Raw genomic sequence first — 20,896 nt, forward strand, 5'->3', positions numbered from 1 at the left:
GAACCCAGATCTTAACTCTGAGGTGAACTCTATTCACTGTGCCTGAATATTGAGATGAAATGATTTAGGTTTTTTTTTTTTTTAAGTATTCTCTTTAACTTGGCTTTTCTTAACAGTGCAATGATTTGGGACAATTCCAATAGATCTGGGATGGATATTACCATTTGTATACAGATACACAGAACTTGAAGATTGATTATGAATCAAAGGACAATATTTTTACCTTTTTTGTTTTTCTTTCTCATAGAATTTTCCTTTTTGGTCTGATTTTTCTTGTACATCATGACAAATGAGGAAAGATGCTTAAAAGGATTATATATGTTTAGCCTTTTATCAAATTGCTTGCTGAATTGGGGAGGAAGGAAATAAAGGGAGAGAGAAATATTTGGAATACAAAATCTTACAAAAATAAATGTTGGAAAAATAAAATGTATTGAGGGAAAAAAATAAAGGATTCTCTTTAGTAAAAACTTAAATACAGAATCTCATTAGCTAATTGATCAATTTAAATTAAGTAAAATATTCTCCTAAATAAGCATTAATGGAAACCTTTTTTTTTTTTTTTAAAAAAAACAGGTATGCCCTAAAAGGAAATGTCGGAAAGTATAGAAGAAAGATTATAACACAAAAGGGAAAAATAATGTCTCTATTTTTTCTCCTACCCGTGACCTAGCTATTTAAAAGGTGTTTGGATTTTAGTTCTGCGTATGTACCTTAGGGAGAAGAATGTAGCCAAATAGGAAGCTGTAAATAGAAATGCAGGCTGTCTGTCACTTATATTTCTTCCTCATGAGTTTTGTCACCATGGATAAATCACACTTACCTACTGGGCCCATGATTCCCAAATCTCCCCATTTATAGCACAAAGGCAATACTGGAGAATGAGTCAAGTCAATGAGATTGTAACGAACTGTTCAAATAGGAATAAACATGGCCACAGGAAGAAACCACTGGTACTCCTTCAATCCAATTGTCATTAATAATAACAATGTGGTCTGTTGGGTCTTACTTCACATTAGAGTTTCCTTTTACTTTTGTTGGGGCAATTCCAAAAATATTAACTGTTTCCTGTTAATGCAGGACCCAGATATTCAAAGGTATCTACAAATAGAACTTTTTCTTTTCCTTTTTTTCAGGTATAGAATGATAAAGTCATTCATTCATCTTTTCACTTGTTCATTTGAAAAAGTTACTGATTAAGGTATCATGTGTATAAGAAGGTCCCCCAAGCCTTCTATCCTTGGGGCATGTTCAACCAGCATTGCCCAAGGAGAACTACACAAGCCTACTATTTCCAAAGGAAATAATAAAAGCAAATAATAAGTAGCAAAATAGACATAATTTTACTGGCAGCAGAAGTCTGAATGATCCTTAGTGGACCTTCCATCTCTTAAGATTTTTAAATCTGTGAATTCATATTTTATTTAGATAGACCATCACTCTGGTGCAAACCCTCACTATTTCATTCCTAGACTAGCCTGCTGGTGGGCTTTTCTGCCTCAAATCTCCCCTCATTCTGTAATTTTCTTAAAGTGCAGATCCAACCAGAAAAATCACTTTCTCAATAAACTCCTCCCTAAAGCCTCCAGAATCAAATATAAAATTCTCTGCTTTGTGTTCAAAATCTTTTATAACATGGGCCCTCCAACCTTTCCAATCTTTTTACCCTTGCTCCCCATGATGCATTCTTTGACCCAGTGACTTTGGTCTTTGCTGTTTCACAGATAAGACACTCCATTTCTCTTCTCCAGCCAATTTCTCTAGCTGTAGTCCATGTGTTAAGTGCTCTCCCTCATCATTTCCTGGCTTTTATGCTTCCTTTAAGTCCCAATAAAATCTATTCTTCTAAAGGATACCTTTCCTTAAATCCTCTTAATTCTAGTGCTTCCATTTGGTTAATTATTTCCTAACTATCCTATACTTAGCTCATTTCTATATATCTGTTCATTAGTTGTCTTCTCCATGAGATTGTGAGCTCCTTGAAGGCAGGGACTGGGTTTATTTTTTTGTTTTTTGGGGGTTTTTTGCTTCTTTTTGTATCCCTGGCACTTAGCACAATGGTTGGCACATAGTAGGTATTTAAGAAATGTTTATGTCTTGATTGAATGATTGATTGTTACATGTCTCAAAATGTAGCTGATTGCATTTTCTTTACAAGATGAAGTTAGTAAACTTTAAAAGACTAAAAATTTATCTCATCATATAACTGCTGCCTAACAGGTGGGCTTGCCCACACATATACACACAGACAGACAGAGAGACAGAATGAGAGAGCATAGATAGATGGTGCAGCAGCATACCGGCCTGGAGTTAGGAAGACTTATCTTTCTGAATTCAAATCTAGCCTGGACAAGTCATTTAAACCCTGTTTGCCTCAGTTTCTTCATCTGTAAAATGAGCTGGAAGATAAAATGGCAATCTACTCCAATACCTTTTGCCAAGAAAATCCCAAATGGAGTCATAATGAGACTGAACTGAAACATGAAGATATAACTGAAATGACTAAACACACACATATATTTCTATATAATATATACACATATATTTCTATATATTATATATGAATATATAGAGAGACAGAGATAGACAAAAACACAGAGAAATAAGAACATATGCCTTTTTTGGGTAAACATTATTTTAGCCAAAGGAAGTTTTTGATATTCCTTACCAAGATGTTATCTTTTTCAGGTTGTACTGTTGGCAGAGGTTGACTCGGACCATAAGTTGGAAGGTTATTTTCACCTTCTTTTCCAGGAAATCTGGTAGGTGCTTGTGTTCTTATCAAGTCTTCTTCATCTGTTGTATCCTGAAAAAAAGTAATTGCCATCACTTATTTTACTCAGTGTGTTGCCACACCTTATGGTTGTAAGTATGGAATATCATAATCTGTGAAGAATTCAAGTTAAGAGTCACAAACAAAAAATTGCACAGGAGAAGTGACATAAAATATGTCATCAGAGAGGTTTGATGAAAAAAAAAAAAAAGAAAGAATGGGACAGTATGGTTTAATCACATAGTAAGAATAAGGAATAATCAATGCTATTGATTCAATGTCAAGGGGACCAGCATGTCATCTAGATCCTTTGTTATATATGAACATGACACAGATAAGAGTCATAGGAGATGGGTATGTATAGATGGATTGTGAACTACATTGTAAAAGGGAGTAGCCAAATTGACAAGATTATAGATCCAATGAAGTACTGAAATTGCCATGATTCTAGGTCAAGAAAACTCAGCAACTTTTTTTTGTGGCAAGGAATTGAAAATTGAATGGATGCTCATCAACTAAGGAATAACTGAATAAATTATGGGATATGGAAATTAATAGAATATTATTGTTCTGTAAGAAATGATGAGCAGGATGATTTCAGAAAATCCTGAAAAGACTTTCATGAACTGGTGCTGAGTGAAATAAGCAGAACCAAAAGAACACTGTACATAGTAACAGCAAGATTATGGAATGATCAGCTGTAATGGACTTTTCTCAGCAATACAGTGATCTAAGACAATTCCAATAGACTTGAGATAGAAAATGACAACCACTTTAAGAGAAATTATTTTGGACACTGAATGCAGATTAAAAAAGTATTAGTTTCACTTTTTTTCTTTCTTGTGTTTTTTCCCTTTTGTTCTGATTTCTCTTTACTAATATAGAATATATGGAATATAGATATTTATAGATGTATATAGATAATATGGATATAAGTAGAATATAATATAAAAATGGTTAACATGTTATACATGTATAACCCATATCAAATTGTTTGCTATTTTGGGGAGCAGGAAGGGGGAAAGGGAAGGAGAAAATTTAAGACTCAAAACCTTACAAAAATGAATGTTGAAAACTATCATTTCATGTAATAGGAAAAATGAAATAATATTAAATGAAAAAAAAAGGTAACAAGCATTTATCTAGTACCTACTGTGAGATAGTCAGTGTGTTAATGAAATAAAATTGGGACATATCTAGCAATTTCTGTTTTAACAATAGCATTATTTTCACTTTATCCTCACAAATCCCCTTGAAGAAAGTATTATCATCTTTTTTGACTACATAGGAGAACTACAAGACATATTTAAACTCAGTCTTTATATTGCCACCAAGTGGATCATTTCTCGTCAATTTGTGGAGTGAAGAACAGCTATAAAACTATGGAATATTTGGCTGTATTTATTCAATGGATCCCCTTGTACATTTATAATAATCTGAATACATGAACAGACAATTTTAATTTTTTTGTTGTTGTTGAGGAAGCAGTGGTATCGAGTTGAATAAATCTCACTGCAATCAATTGATCATTGATTATAGCATAGCTGATTAGCCAAATCTATCAAGTAAATGAGTCAAGTTCCTGGATCGGTTTTAAATGATCTAATTTGGTTGAGAATCAGTGGAATATAACAGGAAGAAAGTTGGCCCCAGAAGTAAAAGAGTCTAACTTCAAATCCTACTTGATACATGCTAACTGTGTGACACTGGGTAAATAAACTAATCTCTCAGTGACTCACACAATTCTTTACTACCTTAAATTGCAGAACAATTGTTGGTCTGTATTGGTAAAAGAAATTCCCTCATGGAAACCTACAATAATAGAGTCATAGGTAACCCAAATGGTTAGATTTTTTTGTGTGTGTGATGATATACTTAATAAAAACTCACTGTTAAGGTTGAAATAAGCAAATGAGGTGCTTCCTACTGAACTGACATTTAGTTTACTTCTTACCTTTTCTCCACTTATTTCAAGGAGTTCTTCATTTCCTGAACCAATCTCTGTTTTTTGGTCACTGTCAGTAGCATTGTCTTTTTCTTGTGTGTCATGAATGGAATCACCAGATCCTAAATTGAAGGAATGATCATTCTGTTATGGTATCAACATGCCATGTGGGACATACATTTACATATATATACTCTCACAGAGCTCAAAAGGTCTAGTTGACTGGTTAGCCATGAAACTTCTTGGAAGCATCACTGTGCACCACTAGCTTTATTCTTATCCATAATAGATAGAGTGCTTGTGGCCAGCTGGCTCCCCCTTTCATCAATCTTTATTTAATCAGTAAAAAGTGATTTTTGGGCTCTGAGGATATTCTTGCTGTTTAAATCATAGGATTTGGATGTTAAAAGGAATTTTAGAGTTTATCCAATCCACTGCTTCCTTCCACAAATGATGGAACCAAGGACCAAAGGGAGGAACTGATTTGGCCAGGGTCACGTGCTTCCAGCTCCAGCAAATGATTCTCCCACTAATTATCCTACCATCTTCTCCCAGGGTATAGCATATAAATATAACTTGTCAATTACATACTATCAAATAATTAGTTTAACTAGTTGACCAAAATAACCAATCACTTTGGCATCAAAAGGTTTTAATTTAGTCCCTAATTCTTCAATCTACATGATCAACATCAACAAGAATCAATTCTTTCCTTATCTAGGAAACACCAAATCAATCTGTGTTCATCCATTTATTGAGCTTTATAAAACACTGAGCCTCAAAGATTAGATTAAAAACTAGTGCCTGCCTGTATGGAGTTTAGGGGGAAAGGGAATAGAAATGCTTAGATAAATATTATACAGATAGAAATATAAGTGCTCACAGATGTGCAAAGTACAATAAAAAGGATGAGAGAAAAATCCATTCCTATTGGGGAATGGAATAAAAAGCAGTGAAAGAAAGCTTCATAAAGCAGATTTCATTTGAGTAAAACCTCAAAGGATGATAATCTGTTACCAGGAGAAAATGGAAATTGGGGTAGGGGAGTCAAGGAAGATGTTCCAGGCTCAGGAAACAGTACAAATAAAGCAATAATAATTATTTATTTAATTATATAATAATCATATCATTTAACAAAAATCTTAGTGAAGTTTTAAGCTACTAATTTTAGCTTAGAAATTAATAGCTTAAAAGTATGAAATAAAAATACTAATAGATCAAAATTCTACTAAGACTTTAGAGATACCTTGTGTAAGTATTAGTTATTATTACAATAATATCATCAGGGATGTATAGCATGTAAAAGTTTTAATGAAGTTTTAATACGATAGTTTATAGATTAATACTAGCTTAAATTTTCACTAAGACTTTTGAGATACCTTGTATAAACACTAATTATCATTATATTGTTATGAGCATTGTTTAATATATGTCTTAGGCAAATTTTAAGCTTATAGCCTAGTAACTAATAGCTTAATACTTCTCTTCACAACAGCCTTGCAAGTAGACTTTATTAATATCTCTATTTTACAGATTAGGGAGCCTCAAGTGACTTGCCCAGAATTACTCCAGTTTCTGGAATGGAATTTAAACTTATGTCTTCAGACTCCAAGTCCATAGCTGTATCTATTACTCCACCTAGCAAGCAGCTTGTTCCTACATGCTTGGGGAAAGCAGGGATTAGATAAGAAAAGCCTGGAAAGATAGATACAGGCCAGAAAGTAAAGAGTCTTGAAGACCAGACCAAGGAATTAAACTTTAATCTGTAAGTATTGGGGAATGGCTTTAAAAGATTTCTTTAGCTATGATTTTATTGAAATGTTTCCAAATATAGTTTCTCTTCACAACTGTATTCTTGTGTGGTCTTGGACAAATCATTTAACATCCTTGGGGGCTCAACTTTCTCTTCTGAAAAATGAAGGGATTAGACTAAAAGGCCTCAGAGATTCATAGCTTTGGTCTTATGCTTTTTTGGTCTCTACTTTCTGTTCCTATAGACTTCTTGCATTAAATTCCAATTTTAGTTCAAAATACTCTATCACTAGGAAAGTCCAGGGATTTCAGGATTGGGTCACAGGCCAAAACCTTAAACAAATCAGTTCCTCTCTCAGAGATTGAGTTTTGTCATTTGTAAAATGATGGGGCGAGGTTAGATGATCTCTAATGCCTTTTTCACTTCAAATTCTCACAATTAATTAAAAATCAATACTATCACAAGTAATAATTTTGATCAATTATAAATAATTACAAATTACTTAATTATAAATCCTGTAATTACCATCTAGAAAAGGCCCATCTGATGAGTTTGAGTAACTATAACTTAAATACAACTAGATTTCTATTTGTCACTGGGTAGAATTCTTCCTAATAAGAGCAAGCCACAGAGTACAAAATAAGGAACTGGCCTTGTTCTGAGTTGCTGGAGTCTGTGTGAATGACGTTGGTGAGCTCATGGCTATCCTCAGTCGTAGGGCTATCCTCAGTCGTAGGGCTATCCTCAGTTGTAGGGCTATCCTTAGTTGTAGCGCTATTCTCAGTTGTAGGGATATTCCCAGTTGTAGGGCTATCCTCAGTCGTAGGGATATCTTCAGCCTTTGGGATATCCTCATTCTTAGGGCTATCCTCAGTCTCAGGACTGTCTTCAGTCTCAGCATCACCTGAGAGCTCCATTTCCTTAGACTCAGATGGTGTCGTTGGAGGTGCTTCTACTGGCTCTACTTTGGTTTCTTCGGGCTAAAAAAAAATCTAAAATTATTTTCTTAGCAATAAGCAAAGTAAATATCTGAATAGTTTGGGAAAAGAAAATACATCTACATAAGGCAAGAGTAACAAGCTTGTTCACCTTAAATGGGGGAATATCAGAAAAGATATTTTTATGAAGACCTATAACAACTGAAAAGAGACTTGATTTTTTTTTCAAAGAACCTCACTTAAGAATCTGCTTTCTTTAATATATTCAAATGATTGTTAATGTCCTATTTACTGCTGTAAAGACTGTCTGGCAATAAAGTTAATATTTAGAACCAGATGGCATCTTTGGCAATAAAGTGAGGCAATACCAGACTCATCTACCTTATTCTATGAAGCAATGTATAGGAATGTGCTTTATAAATTGTGAGCTATCAATGATAGCAATGTCTTGTTGTTGAGTCATTTCAGTTGTGTCTCATTCTACGACCCTATTTAAGGATTTCTTGGCAAAGATATTGGAGTGGTTTGCCATTTCCTCCTTCAGTTCAGTTTACATATGAGGAAACTGAGGTAAAAAAGAATGAAGCAATTTCCCCAGGGTTACACAGCTAATAAATGTCTGAGGCTAGATTTGAATTCAGGTTCTCTTGATTTCAGGGTTGGTCTATCCGCGTATCACCTACCTGTCATTATAGAAATATAACATATATTTATTATTATTAAATATTATTTTTATCAAGGAGATTCTTTATCTTAAATGTCCCTATACCACTGAAATCACAGATCCAATCATCTCCCCTATCTCCTTAGGAATACCTTTTAACAAATGTTTGTAGACTAACCCATTACCAAAATAGTGACAGAACATAATGGCATAAGTAAAGTTGTAACTTCGGTATTATCCTTCACCCTTAACTGTCCCTCACCCCCATTTGCCCAAACAGTTGTTAAATATCATGGTTTATATTTCCACAACATCTCTCACATCTAAGCTTGTGCTAGTACATGTTTAACAATCAGCTGTCCAAAAACATGGCACACTCTTTTTTAATCTGCATTATTAATATTTTCTCAATCATTTTCCTAAGTCTAGATAATCAATAAATGAAGCCCCAGTTTGTAGCATTTGTCTATTTCTGTGGCATAAATGTTCATACTGAAAATTTAACAATCAGCTACTGATAGCCAGTAAGATACACTTTAGCACACTCCTATATTCAACCTCTTTTCATGATCCATAAAACTATCCTTTCCTTCAGTTTCTCACCACTTTCCTGGGACTACTGCAGTATACTCCAAATTGTTTTTTCCGATTCAGGTCTCTCCACTATCATCAATCCTCTGTACAGCCATCAAAGTAATTTTCCTTAAGGAAAGGTCTGACCATGTCACTCCCCCATTCAATTAATTCTAGTGTCTCTCTCATCTCTAGGATAAAATGTAACTTCCTGTTTCCCTTTTAAAACCCATCACAATCTGGGTTCACAATCACAATCTTTAAAATATCTTCTTGTCCTCATAATAAATTATTCTGCTGCCATTCCAGTTAAATGATCTGGCCATTATACTCACATGCATTCTTCACACACATCACCATCTTCCCATCTCTGTGCCTTTGTTGTGACTATTTGGGATGCTTGGAATGTACTCCCTTCATCTTTGCCTCTTAAAATCCCTTCTTTCCCCTAATATTCATCTAAATGAAGCCTTTCCTGATCCTCCAATATCCCAATGCTTTTTTTTTGCCAATACTACCTTCAATTTTTGCACAAAAACATATGCAAAATAATATATATACACATATATGTGTATATATGTACATATATATATATATATATATATATATATATATATATATATATATATATATATATGTGTTCTCTGAGTTTTCTCTCCTTCCCACCATCTCTCTCCTCTCCTGAACAAGAGACCTTGTCCTCATTAGAACCATATACTAAACTTAACTTTCCTTCTGTGTTTCTGTTCTCTAAAATAGAGAAAAGGAAATGCCTTAGAAAACATTTTTCATGTAGCCACTAGCCAAAAAGGACTTGGGTCAATTTTCTTATGAGGAAATTCCTGCAATAATCTACTAAACTCTGGATGATTTCCCATTTTACCCCAGACCACCTTCCCTATCCTGAAACCAGCAAACTCTCACTGGAGATTTACACTCTTCTAAAGGCCAGACAGACTCAACTTCATAGCTACTCTTCCCAACAAATTTCCATGCAGCAAAACACAAGGAGCCATACATAACTCACATGAAGAATCAAAGAATGGAACCAAATACTTTCATGATGGGAAAGCTCCTTCATCTCAACCCAACCAACATCAATGAAGCTACTTCAATTCAACCCAATAACAATGAAGATCCCTTTTTCTCAACCCAATATCCCACAAAACATCTAATGATGTCATATAAATTTCTCTCTCTCTGTTTATGTCTGTCTGTCCTTCCTCCCTCCCCTTTCCCTAGTTTCTCCATTACCCAAGCCCTCACCCAAACCCTGGAAATACTGATTTTGTCTCATGTAGTAAAAGGAGGAAATCTTATGGAAGCCATGAAAAGACCAGTACTTTCTTCAGTGAGGGTAAGTAATCCTAGAATAGGAATAAAGAAATCAGATGATTCATTACCCAAGGATAATTGTTGACAGGTGAAAGATAGGAGAGGGTGAAAAGAAGGGAAAGACAAGGAAGTAATTAATTACAGATTAATGACTACGTGAAACATGAAAATGGCAAATCATGGCACAAAGCTTGGAAATGAAGCCAAAGTGGGAAGATGAGCTAAAAGAAAAGAAATGGGAAAAGAGACTAACAGTCACAATTAGGTTAAACAATAAGTTTAATGCATGTGAGAAAGAGAAATGGAACAGCAGATTGTGGTCATACAATAGAATTTCAGAACAGCTGGTGGTAGCAATGCCCTTTTCTTTTTCTCTTGGTATTGGACAAAGATACATGAAGTACTAAATGTATTTGTTGATCTATCTGTAGTGTTTTGACCTAGGATGACCTTATGGTCTTGTCTCAAGGCAGGCCCAATTAAACTCAGGAGACATAATCTAATTCTGTTTTATTTATCATTGTTCATTGTTTGTCTGTATTATTAGAGCTCCTGCTACAAAATGGATCCTCTATTTATAGAAATTATTTTCATGGATTTTCATATTTATATTGAACAAGAAAATCGCCTCAATATTCATATGCTTCCAAGTCCCCATTTGGGACAGGTGAGAACATTGAACCTTTCTGATATGAATTTCTTACCTCTCTTTTTATCCTTATCATCATCAAGCTTCCATTCATAAAGAAGGGTCCCCACTACTCACTAAAGATGATTCCCTTATTCATTTCCTTGATCTCATTTCTTCTTGACCTCTCTTCAAGACCTTGCTCCAATGAATATCCTCTTTCTCATGCATTTTTGCTCTTATCACTGACATTTTTCCATTTGCTTATAAACAAATCTACTACTCCCCAATCCAACAAAAGTCTTTCCTTGTTTTTTCCATCTCATCCAACTATCATCCCTTATCTCTGTTCATCTTAGCTACTAAATGTCTTTTTTAAAAAAATCAATACTTCAGCCTCCTACTGCCTCACTGCTCCCTTTCTTCCAGAACTGAAATCTTTTCCTCAACATTCTCCTTAAACTATTCTCTCAACTATTTCATGGGGCAAAAGACATTTAAATTGTGCATTAAGGATTAAGGATAAACTTTTAATTGACATCCATGGGTATGGACAAGGCTTTCAGATAGAATGGCTTAAGTAAAGGAACAGAGGTAGGAAAGAAGGTACTTGGTACACAAGAGTTTCATCTGAGTGATTTGAATCCTTTTTTTTTTTTTCTTTTTTAAAAAAATTATTTATTTATTTTTAATACACATTGCTTTATGATTCCTTTGAGAGAGAAAAATCAGAACAAAGGAGAAAATCCATAGAAGAGAAAAAAAAACAGAAAAAAGAAGTGAACATAGCATGTGTTGATTTACATTCAATCTCCATAGTTCTTTTTCTGGATGCAATTGTCTAATGAGATTGCCTTGGATCACTGAACTACTGAGAACCAAGTCTGTTATGGATCATTGCAATTCTAAATCTAAATCATTACCTTTCTAAAATCAGCTTGTTCATCATTTTTATAGAACAATAATATTCCATTACCTTTATATACCACAACTTGTTCAGCCATTCTCCAGTAGATGAGCATCTACTCATTTTCCATGAGGGTAAGGGAGAGAGAAAAAAAATTGGAACACAAGGTTTTGCAAGTGTGAATATTGAAAAGTATGCATCTGTTTAGAAAATGAAAAGCTTTATAAAAATAAAATGCATTATAGATGTATAAAAATAAGATTTGAGCCCTTTTTCTTAGGATTTGATTGCCTTTGACAGATATGACTCTTTAAGGTTTCACTGTTTAAGCACAATGCCTGACATATAATAAGTGCGTGATAAATGTTCATTGACCAATTGACTGATAATTCAGAAATAAAAGGGGAAAACTTTTAAATCCTAAAGTATAATTACCCTGTAAAGATATGAGGACTTTTATCCCTGTCAAAACAAACTCATTTACCATTAGTGCAAATTGATGATCAGTAAAACAATTAATTAATTCAGTCACTTACAGGAGCTTGAGTGTATGTGATAGCTTCTTGTATTTCAGCAACATCTTCTGCTTCCTGAAGACCGCTGGTCTCTCCAGATGCCTAGGCAAAATCAAATGAAACTCATACACCATATGAAAGAAAAATCATTAACATAAGATAAAAAAACAACTATATCAACCATAAAATATTAAACCTGATTAATAAGCAAGAGCCTGTTTGGCATTCTAAGGTGATGTACTATTAAAAAGTTTTTTTGTTTGTTTGTTTTCCTAGTAGTCAATTTAAACAACTGGTTTGAGAGAACATTTCATTTCTAAATCAATTATTTTGTTTTTGTTTTTTGGTATTGGGTAATATATAAATATAAATAAAAGAAAAAAATAAAATGATAGGATAAGAAGAACCAGTGCTTTTAGTTCAGTTTTTATTAATTCTTGTTTATAAATATAAAGGATTAATTTAGATTAATTCTTGCATGAACATATGTGCATTGTTTCTATTATTACTTATTTTAATTCTAAAATCTAGTTGTCCTTTTTGTGGCTCTGGGGAAAATGAAATGGAAAAGACACCATTGCTAGTCACCAGCTGATGAAAAATCTAGAATCTTTTTAAAAAATGCAGAGGTTATGTACTTCAATCCATACAAAATAAAAGTATCCAGTATGACATTCTTGACAAATGGCCATACAACTTCTGCTTTGAGACCTTAAGGAACAGACAACTCAATGCCGTCTTAAACAACTCATTCCAGTTTTAGATAACTCATATTCTTAATAAAAATTTCTCTCAGATTGGGCTGAAATCTTCTCTCCTAACCATTGGTCCTTGTTCCATTCAGCTGGATTCAAGTAGAACAAGCCTATCCCCTCTTCCCCATGACAACCCTTAAACAATTTGAAAAAAAATGCTATTATTTACCTCAAGTCTTCTTTTCTGCAAGTTAAATATGTCAAGAACCTACAACAAATCTTGAAAGGTATATTTTCAAGACACTGTTGTCTTCTTTTGAATAAATTCCAGGATATCAATGTCTTTCCTAAAATGTAGTTATAAGTAGCCTACATGCTTAGCTCTCTTTGGCAACATCATAATTTTCTATTGATACATAATTTCTTTCTACTTATTTGGAATCATACTAACTTATCTTCTGTCCTTCACTCATATCCTACTACTACTCAGTTCTAGCAGAACAATAGGTCTTGGACAAGGGATAGTAATGAATCATGAAGCTAGACTAAAAAGGCAGCTTACTATTTTTAACAAGGAAGGACCTCCTTGATTAAATCTGATTTGTCCCTTAAAGAGTGGTACATCTTCTTAGGAACCCTCACATTTGATATTAGAACATGGACTGCTATATATTTCTGCCTCCCAAATTCAGGCGATGCCATGAAGCAGACTGTCTATAAAGACTCTAGTAAGAAGGCAACGATTAGACTGGAAGTAGTGAGAATTTATATAGATTTTTCTGCTTGGCTGATCTTAGGTATTTCCAAGAGGAAGAAGGAATGGCATATTATAGTGCCTCCTTTTTCTTTTTGTCAGACAGAATAGTAATTGATAGCAATGCCCTTTCCCCCCTTTTCTTTCTAGTGGACAAAAGGCAATGGTTGTCTGTCTGTCTTAATTTTGATTTGGGATGACCTCGTGGTATTGTCCCCAGAAAAGCCTATTTAGGCATATGAGATATAATCTAATTCCATTTTATTTACAGTTCTGTTTCATTAGGGCTACTGCTACAAAATGTATGCTTTATAGAAATTGTTTTCCTGGATCTGCATGTTTAAGCTGAGATAGAAATTTTCCCCTAATTTCTATATGCTTAAAGGTCTCCATTAAATATATATTTCCCCTCTTGAATAAAATTGTTTTTGTTTATTTGATGGGGTTCAGCCAGTTCCACATCCCATCTTTCATTGCCTAAAAATGCTAAAAGGTTCTGGTGTAGAGAAGCTTCATTGAGTCTCCATTTCTAGAGCAATAGCCACAAAATTTGAGTAGAGAATATTGGTATTGTATCTTCAAAGATGATAGTGTCTTGTATCTAGAATTGTATCTGTAAGCCAATACATTCATTAAAGTCCCTTAAAATACCCCAAACAGAATTTAATTCAAACCATATGCAGAATTTTCAGAGGGTTTCAAATTTTTTTAAAGTGAGTGATTGCATTGTGAAAACTGACCAGAAAATCAACCATTGTTCATGTCTTGATTAGAGTTATATTAGAAAATATGGGAGTACTCACATATGGGTCATCATCTTCACACTGGTCCTTAGAAGGGTGAGGATCTGACTGAATGGTTAATTGTTGAATTGAGCCCTAAGTGAAAAGAGAAGTGATGAATGAGTCAACATAAAAGAACCACGAGAATAAATGTAGTTTCTAATTCTTGACTCATGTAATAGATAGTTAATAGATTTACTTGAATTTTTACATAATATGTTTCTCCCTAGAGGATTTTTTCCTTAATTGTATTTTTGTTTTTTTGTTTTGTTTTGTTTTTTTGTCACAAAGGAGAGTTTAATTTGGAGGGGAAGAGTAAGAAATAAATGCAATGTAAAAACCTGACATCCATAACATATAGTTTAAAAAATAAAATTAACTTTCCAGGATACATGAAAAAGCTTCAAAGTATTTAAAAGCAATATCTATGATGCTAAGTATTGTACTGATTAACTAAGGTATGATCAAATAAACTGCATAAGGACTCATGTATTCTTTGATAGTATGATTAGAAAGATATACTTAAGGGAACATATTGCTTCTTTTGTGGTGATTTATTAGGATAATAACTGGTTTTTAAATATTTTATCAGGATTATAATACTTTGTAGCTACTATGAGTAATTCTGAAAATTTATAAACATATTCTAGACTAAAATCTTATTTTATTTATTTATCATAGCATATAGCTGACCTTTTATTCTCCATATCTTTGCAATTACTTGGAAGTACCTACCAAGCTAGAAAGGTTTTATGTATAGTCTCTATTATCCAGAGACCAACCAGAAGTTTCACTTCTAGGTGGTACATATTTACATGTATATATGTGCATGCATTCATGTTTATATATTTATATGTATTTCAATCTTATATGTCCATGTATGTATGTACGTATATGTATGTTTATATGTATGTCACACACACACATGCCCTTCAGACTTGATCTCTTACCCAGGCTAGAAGTACAGCAACCACTCATAGTCCTGAACCTGTTGCTGATCAGCATAGATTGACTTGTTCAATTTTTAATCTGGCCCATTTTACCTACCCATCTTTAGGCTGTCTCATGACTTTCCACTTCTGGGGGTTGGGCTTATTCATACTAACCTTAATGAGGTCATTGATTAGCTTTAGCCCTTCCACAGGTCAGAACTCATGAACTCAAACAATCCATCAATCTCAGATCTACCATGCTCGGTTATATTCATGTATATGTTGAACAATTCATGAAACTATCTGCTAAGGCATATAGAGATTGCTGTTAGTGTGGGTAAGAGGAATAATCCCATAGATAAATAATGTTTGATCTTTTGAAATACTGAAGGAAATACTGCAGCATAAAAGCATGTAAGAATGTGCTTACTGGTAGTCTAATATTGTTCTAGCTTTGGTAAGCAGGGGAACAGTGGGATGAGTGCTGTATTTAGAAGCAAAGGGCATGGATTTGAATCTTAGCTCCACCATTTTGTCATGGTGACTTTAGGCAAATCACTCCATTTCTCTAGGCCGTAGTTTGTACAATTATAAAAAGAGTGAATTAGACTATCATGATATCTAAGGTACCTTCCAGTTCTAAATCAACAATCTTGTGATCCTAAAATGAGATGATTGCAAAGTGGGGGGAAGAGGTAATTTACTTTATAACAGCAACTTTATTTACAGTGAGAATGACTAAAAGAAAGCTCTACATAGCAAAATAATTGTCTAGGGGATTTCTCTTATTTACCATGCTTCCTAACTACTAGCTACACAGATGACTATTATGACTTTAGAAACCTTATTATTTTGCAAGACTGAATCAGTCTTGATTCTCATACCTCATCCATACTCTCTACCCTACTGATCTAAAGATGAAGTGATGAGCTTCTCCCTAAACTTACATTTAAGCAGGGTTCCCAGGCTTTCCTTCTCATCATTTCCAACCTGACTTCACTCCTTTGGGCTTTTCTATCATATTACTATGCTGGGCACTCTCCCCTCTCCCTTCAGCTTCCTTTTCTTTGTTGTCTTCTCCTATTCCATTGTTAGCTTCTTGAAGAAGGAACCACTTCCTTTTTTGTATTTATACATATACACATACAATATAGTAGTCCTTTTTCCCTCTTAAAATATTTCTTGGTATACTAATAACATTTTTTAAAAAATTAAAACCATCCTGGAAAAAAATGGTTTTTGCTTATCAAAGGAAGAAATTGAGAATGGCAGAAATTATAAGAGAAATTTTATAACAAGATCATGAAAAGGAAGTACATGTTTCAATTGTCAAGTTATACATTCTTTTTTTGATTCATACATGTTAAACTTACAATAAATGCACTAATGTATGGGTTTGATGAGACATACAAGACATACAAAACAAATAATTTGAGATATATATGGATATGTGTGTACACACACACACAGAAAGAGAGACAGAGAAAGGGAAACACAGAGAGACAGATTCAGGCAGAGACAGGCAGAGTCAGAGACAGAGATAGAGACAGAGACAGATTCAGATGAGAAAAATAGAGACAGAGACAAAGAGACAAGAGAGAGAGAGAACAGCTAGAGTGCTGGGTCTTAGAGTCAGGAAGACCTGAATTCAAATCCAACCTCAGACACTTTCTAGCTGTGTGATCCTTGTCAGTCAGTTAACCTGTTTGCCTCAATTTCTTCATCTGTAAAATGATCTAGAGAAGGGAATGGCAAACCAGAACAGTATGTTTGCCAAGAAAACCCCAAATGGCATCACAAAGAGTCAAACACAATTGAAAAATGACTCAACGACAATAGCAGCAAAGGTTCCAAGTTGTCTAGAAGAAACTCCAGTTGACTTCCAGCTTTACTCTCTATACTTTCTGCATTTCAACTGCAGCATATTACCCCAACTTTCAGTTGTGACAACCAATTCATACCCATCTTCTATCCTGGATTGCTGCTTCAAGGCTTAGCTCCTTCTGCAAGAAGCCTTTCCTGGTCTTCCTTCTTGCCTCTTCCCTTGCTAGTGTCTTTCCTCTGAGGTTATCATTAATTTATCCTTTATCTTGTGTTTACCTAGATGTTTGCATGTTCCCTGATTAGAATGGGAGCTTTTAGTCTTTCAAAAGGATATGAAAATTGTTCAGTGAAAACTCATATTTTTGTGTGTCTGTCGTTTAGTCATTTTTTAAGTGATGTCTGACTATGTCCCCATTTGGAGTTTACTCACCAAAAAACTAGAGTAGTTTGCCATTTCCTTTTCCAGCTCATTTTACACATGAGGAAATTGAGGCAAACAGGGTTAAATGATTAGCTCAGGGTCACACCACTAGTGAGTGCCTTAAGGCAAGATTTGAATTCATGAAGATGAGTCATCCTGACTCCAGACTCAGTACTCTATCTACCTCACCACCTAACTGCTTTATTCGATATATACACACACATATGTATATCTGCATATATACATTATGTTCATTATCTCATTTGAACATAGTATCTCATTGAATAATTAGCTCTATTATTATCATTCCCATTTCACAGATGAGGAAAGAAAAACCTAGAGAGGTTAAATGACTTGTCCAGGATCATACTGTCAGTAAACCTCTAACGCAGGATTGGAATTCAGGTCTTTCCAGTCCTATGTTCAAATCTCTCTCTATCCATCATGCCTCTTGACTTTTTATGTAGCTCACTGCTGGGCAAGCTCTCAGGGCTCACAGTCCAGTTGACTCTGTCTTCTGTTGCATTTTCACCCACTCTAATATTTTGCTGGAGTGCTGGAGTTGTACTCAAAAGGCAACTTAAAATATCTTTCAATTTTGAATAGTTTTTTATTTTTTTTACTTACCTCAGCTTAGCCTTGCCTTTAGCTTTGCTATCTATCACACTGTATCACACTCATGCTTCTCTTTTGTATTCATATTTATGTGGATGATTTTTGTCCCACCTTTTATAGACTTGCTTTCTAAATTGAGTTCCCTATTCAGCCATAGTCATTCTTTTTTATCCTTCTAGGTATGATATGATCACATTCCCAGAATTTCAGTTTTTAGATTCTCAGCTCTCTTATTCCTCTTGAACCCTTCACATACTTGAGTCACAATAGAAATGTTCTTCTTTTCAGATTTCACAAACTTAGTTCTATTCATCTATCTGGGTGGTTCTTTTTACTATTATCTTTAAATGTCTGGTCCAACCTCTGATCTTTCTCCATGTTCTGCCAAACTTTCTTAGTTGTGAAGGCCAAATCTGGGCAGTAATAGAGTTAGACATTACTTTTCTTCACTCCTGCTCAGACACCCACCTCCGTGCATAGTTCAGTTTTTTAGTGACAGCACTTCTTACAAGCTGACTCATAGACTTCTTTTTCTCAAGGATGCTGATTCTCTCTTGCTGAGAAAAGCAGGATCAAGTCTCAGCTCAAGAAAAAAATGCCAGCTCTGCTGCTCACTACCTTGGACAGTTCACTGTATGGCTGACTAAGTCTCAATTTCCTCATCTGTAACATGCTGCAGTTCAATTGAATAACCTATAAAATTCTATACAGTTGGAGATCCCATGAAAGTGAAAGAGAATATAAGAAATCTCTACTTTTTTCTTCTCTCCATTTTGTGACTTCACTGTTTAAAGATTGCCTTATGAATACCCAACATCCTTAATGCTCACTGCCTACCATTGGGTTCTTATGAAGATCAAATGTGAAAGAATTCTCAACTCTCTAAAGAATAGCATTTATGCCATAGGATTACAGGATGGTGGATTTAGAGACAGATGAGTTGGGGTCATTTTATAAATGAGAGAGCTGAGGCCTAAGGAGGTTAAGTAACAAGTCCAATGTCACCTATCTATAGTATGGATATAGTTTAAATACGGTATAGTATAGAGATAGATACAGACAGAGTATAGTATAAATATGGTATAAATATAAAGTATAGATATAGTAACTGAGTAAGGATTTGAACACAGGTATCCTAAGGCTAAGTTTAACATCTTTTCTACCATACCACATTGGTCAATTACATTATTATTGTGATTTCTCTATGAATTAGACTGTTCTGGCTAGTTCCTTAAAATAAAAGCTCATGGTAGTCAAAATACACTGTTTTGGAATGATCTTAACAATAGTGTGGGGACATTTTAAAGCCTCTTTGGAAAAGTATATGCTGGCATTTTATCCCAAAATTGTTAAGAATAAACATGCATAAAACCCCTAATATTAGATTATTCTTTTTATGATATAAAGGAAGTATCACCATAGTATCATAGACCAAAGCTGGGTGGAACATCAGAAACTCCAGTTCCATATTTTCAATCAATAAATCAGAAACATTTCCTGAGCACACTACATAGTAGCCACTGTTGTAAATGCTAAGGGAAAAAGAAAAAAAGGGAAATAGTTTCTGCCTTTGAATAGTTTGCAGTCATAATTGAAGATGCCATATGTATGTTACTTGAATTGGTCAGAGTATGCTGGGTTCTCCTCTGAACTGAGCTTGTCCAGACAAACTCAGGTCATGTATGTGTGTGTGTGACTATTATTCTATCTATATCTAGACAGAGATAAAATAATAAATACATAGAGTTTTATATCTAGCTATATAGCTAAACAGATATAAAGAGAGTATGATAGATAAAGAAATAGATAGTTATATAGAAACAGATATAGAATGAAGCTAAATAGATGGATGAGTTATATATAGAGAGTGTATGTGTGTGATAGATAAAGACATGCAGAAATAAATAGTTCTATATAGTCAGAGATAGAATTATAGTTATATATCCATCTATATTTAAACATATAAAGTATAACAGATATATAAGAAGATAGATTCAGAGACAGATAATTATATATAGATAGAGGTAGTGATAGAGTTATATATCTATATCTAGAAAGATATAGAGATAGACTGATAAGAGTTATATGTATCCAGACCTAGAGATTGTGTAATAGATAATTAGAATGATAAATAGATATATAGTTCTATATCCATATCTACAATGATACAGAGATAGTGTGATAAAGTTATGAATAGAGAGATAGTCATAACTATATAGAGATAGAGTTTTATACATATTCATATATATTATCTACATACACATTATATAAAGAATAAATAGAAGGAAGTTTTGAGAGGGAGTGGAAGGGGGTTCTTGAGCTGAAATCTAAAGGAAACCCAGAATTTCAAGAGGCAGCATATTTCAGGTATAGAAAAGAGTCATTACAAAGGTATGGATGTAGGATCGTCACACCTGCAGAACAATACATAGCCAGAGTGTCTGGATTGCAACATGTGTGGATGGGAGTAATGTGTAAGAAAAGCAGAAAGATAGGAACGGGCCAGATTGTGAAGAGATTTAAATACCAAAGTGAAGAGTTTATATTTAATTTAAAAAGACATAGAGGACCTTGGTGAAGTTTATTGAGCAGGAAAATGGCAAAGTCAGTTGTCATATAGTTAGTTTTCAGTTCTATATGACTCTTTCTGACCCCATTTGGGGTTTTCTTGGCAAAAATACTGGAGTGCTTTACCATTTCCTTCTTCAGGTTATTTTACAAATGAGGGAGCTGAGGCAAACAGAATTAAGAGATTTGCCAGGGTGATACTGCTAGTGTGTGTCTGTGGCTGGATTTGAACCCATGTCTGGCATACTCTTCACTAAGTCACTGGCAGCTATGT

The 20,896-nt window shown here is 34.2% G+C and overlaps 1 protein-coding gene across 1 annotated transcript in view; it reads right to left on the bottom strand.

Annotated features, from left to right (window-relative positions):
• The window catches only part of COL15A1 (collagen type XV alpha 1 chain), a 121,660-nt gene extending 102,934 nt beyond the window's left edge, over window positions 1-18,726 (bottom strand). The window contains exons 1-6 of the mRNA XM_074280639.1: window positions 18,673-18,726; window positions 14,284-14,358; window positions 12,053-12,133; window positions 7,124-7,451; window positions 4,728-4,840; window positions 2,669-2,806 (exon numbers count right to left, since the gene is read on the bottom strand). Of these exons, the coding sequence (XP_074136740.1) occupies window positions 2,669-2,806; window positions 4,728-4,840; window positions 7,124-7,451; window positions 12,053-12,133; window positions 14,284-14,358; window positions 18,673-18,726 (789 nt within the window). The remainder of the gene's footprint in view (window positions 1-2,668; window positions 2,807-4,727; window positions 4,841-7,123; window positions 7,452-12,052; window positions 12,134-14,283; window positions 14,359-18,672) is intronic.
• Window positions 18,727-20,896: the final 2,170 nt, after the last annotated feature.

The sequence above is a fragment of the Sminthopsis crassicaudata genome, chromosome 1 (assembly GCF_048593235.1).
Source record: "Sminthopsis crassicaudata isolate SCR6 chromosome 1, ASM4859323v1, whole genome shotgun sequence".
Classification (NCBI taxonomy): Eukaryota; Metazoa; Chordata; class Mammalia; order Dasyuromorphia; family Dasyuridae; genus Sminthopsis; species Sminthopsis crassicaudata.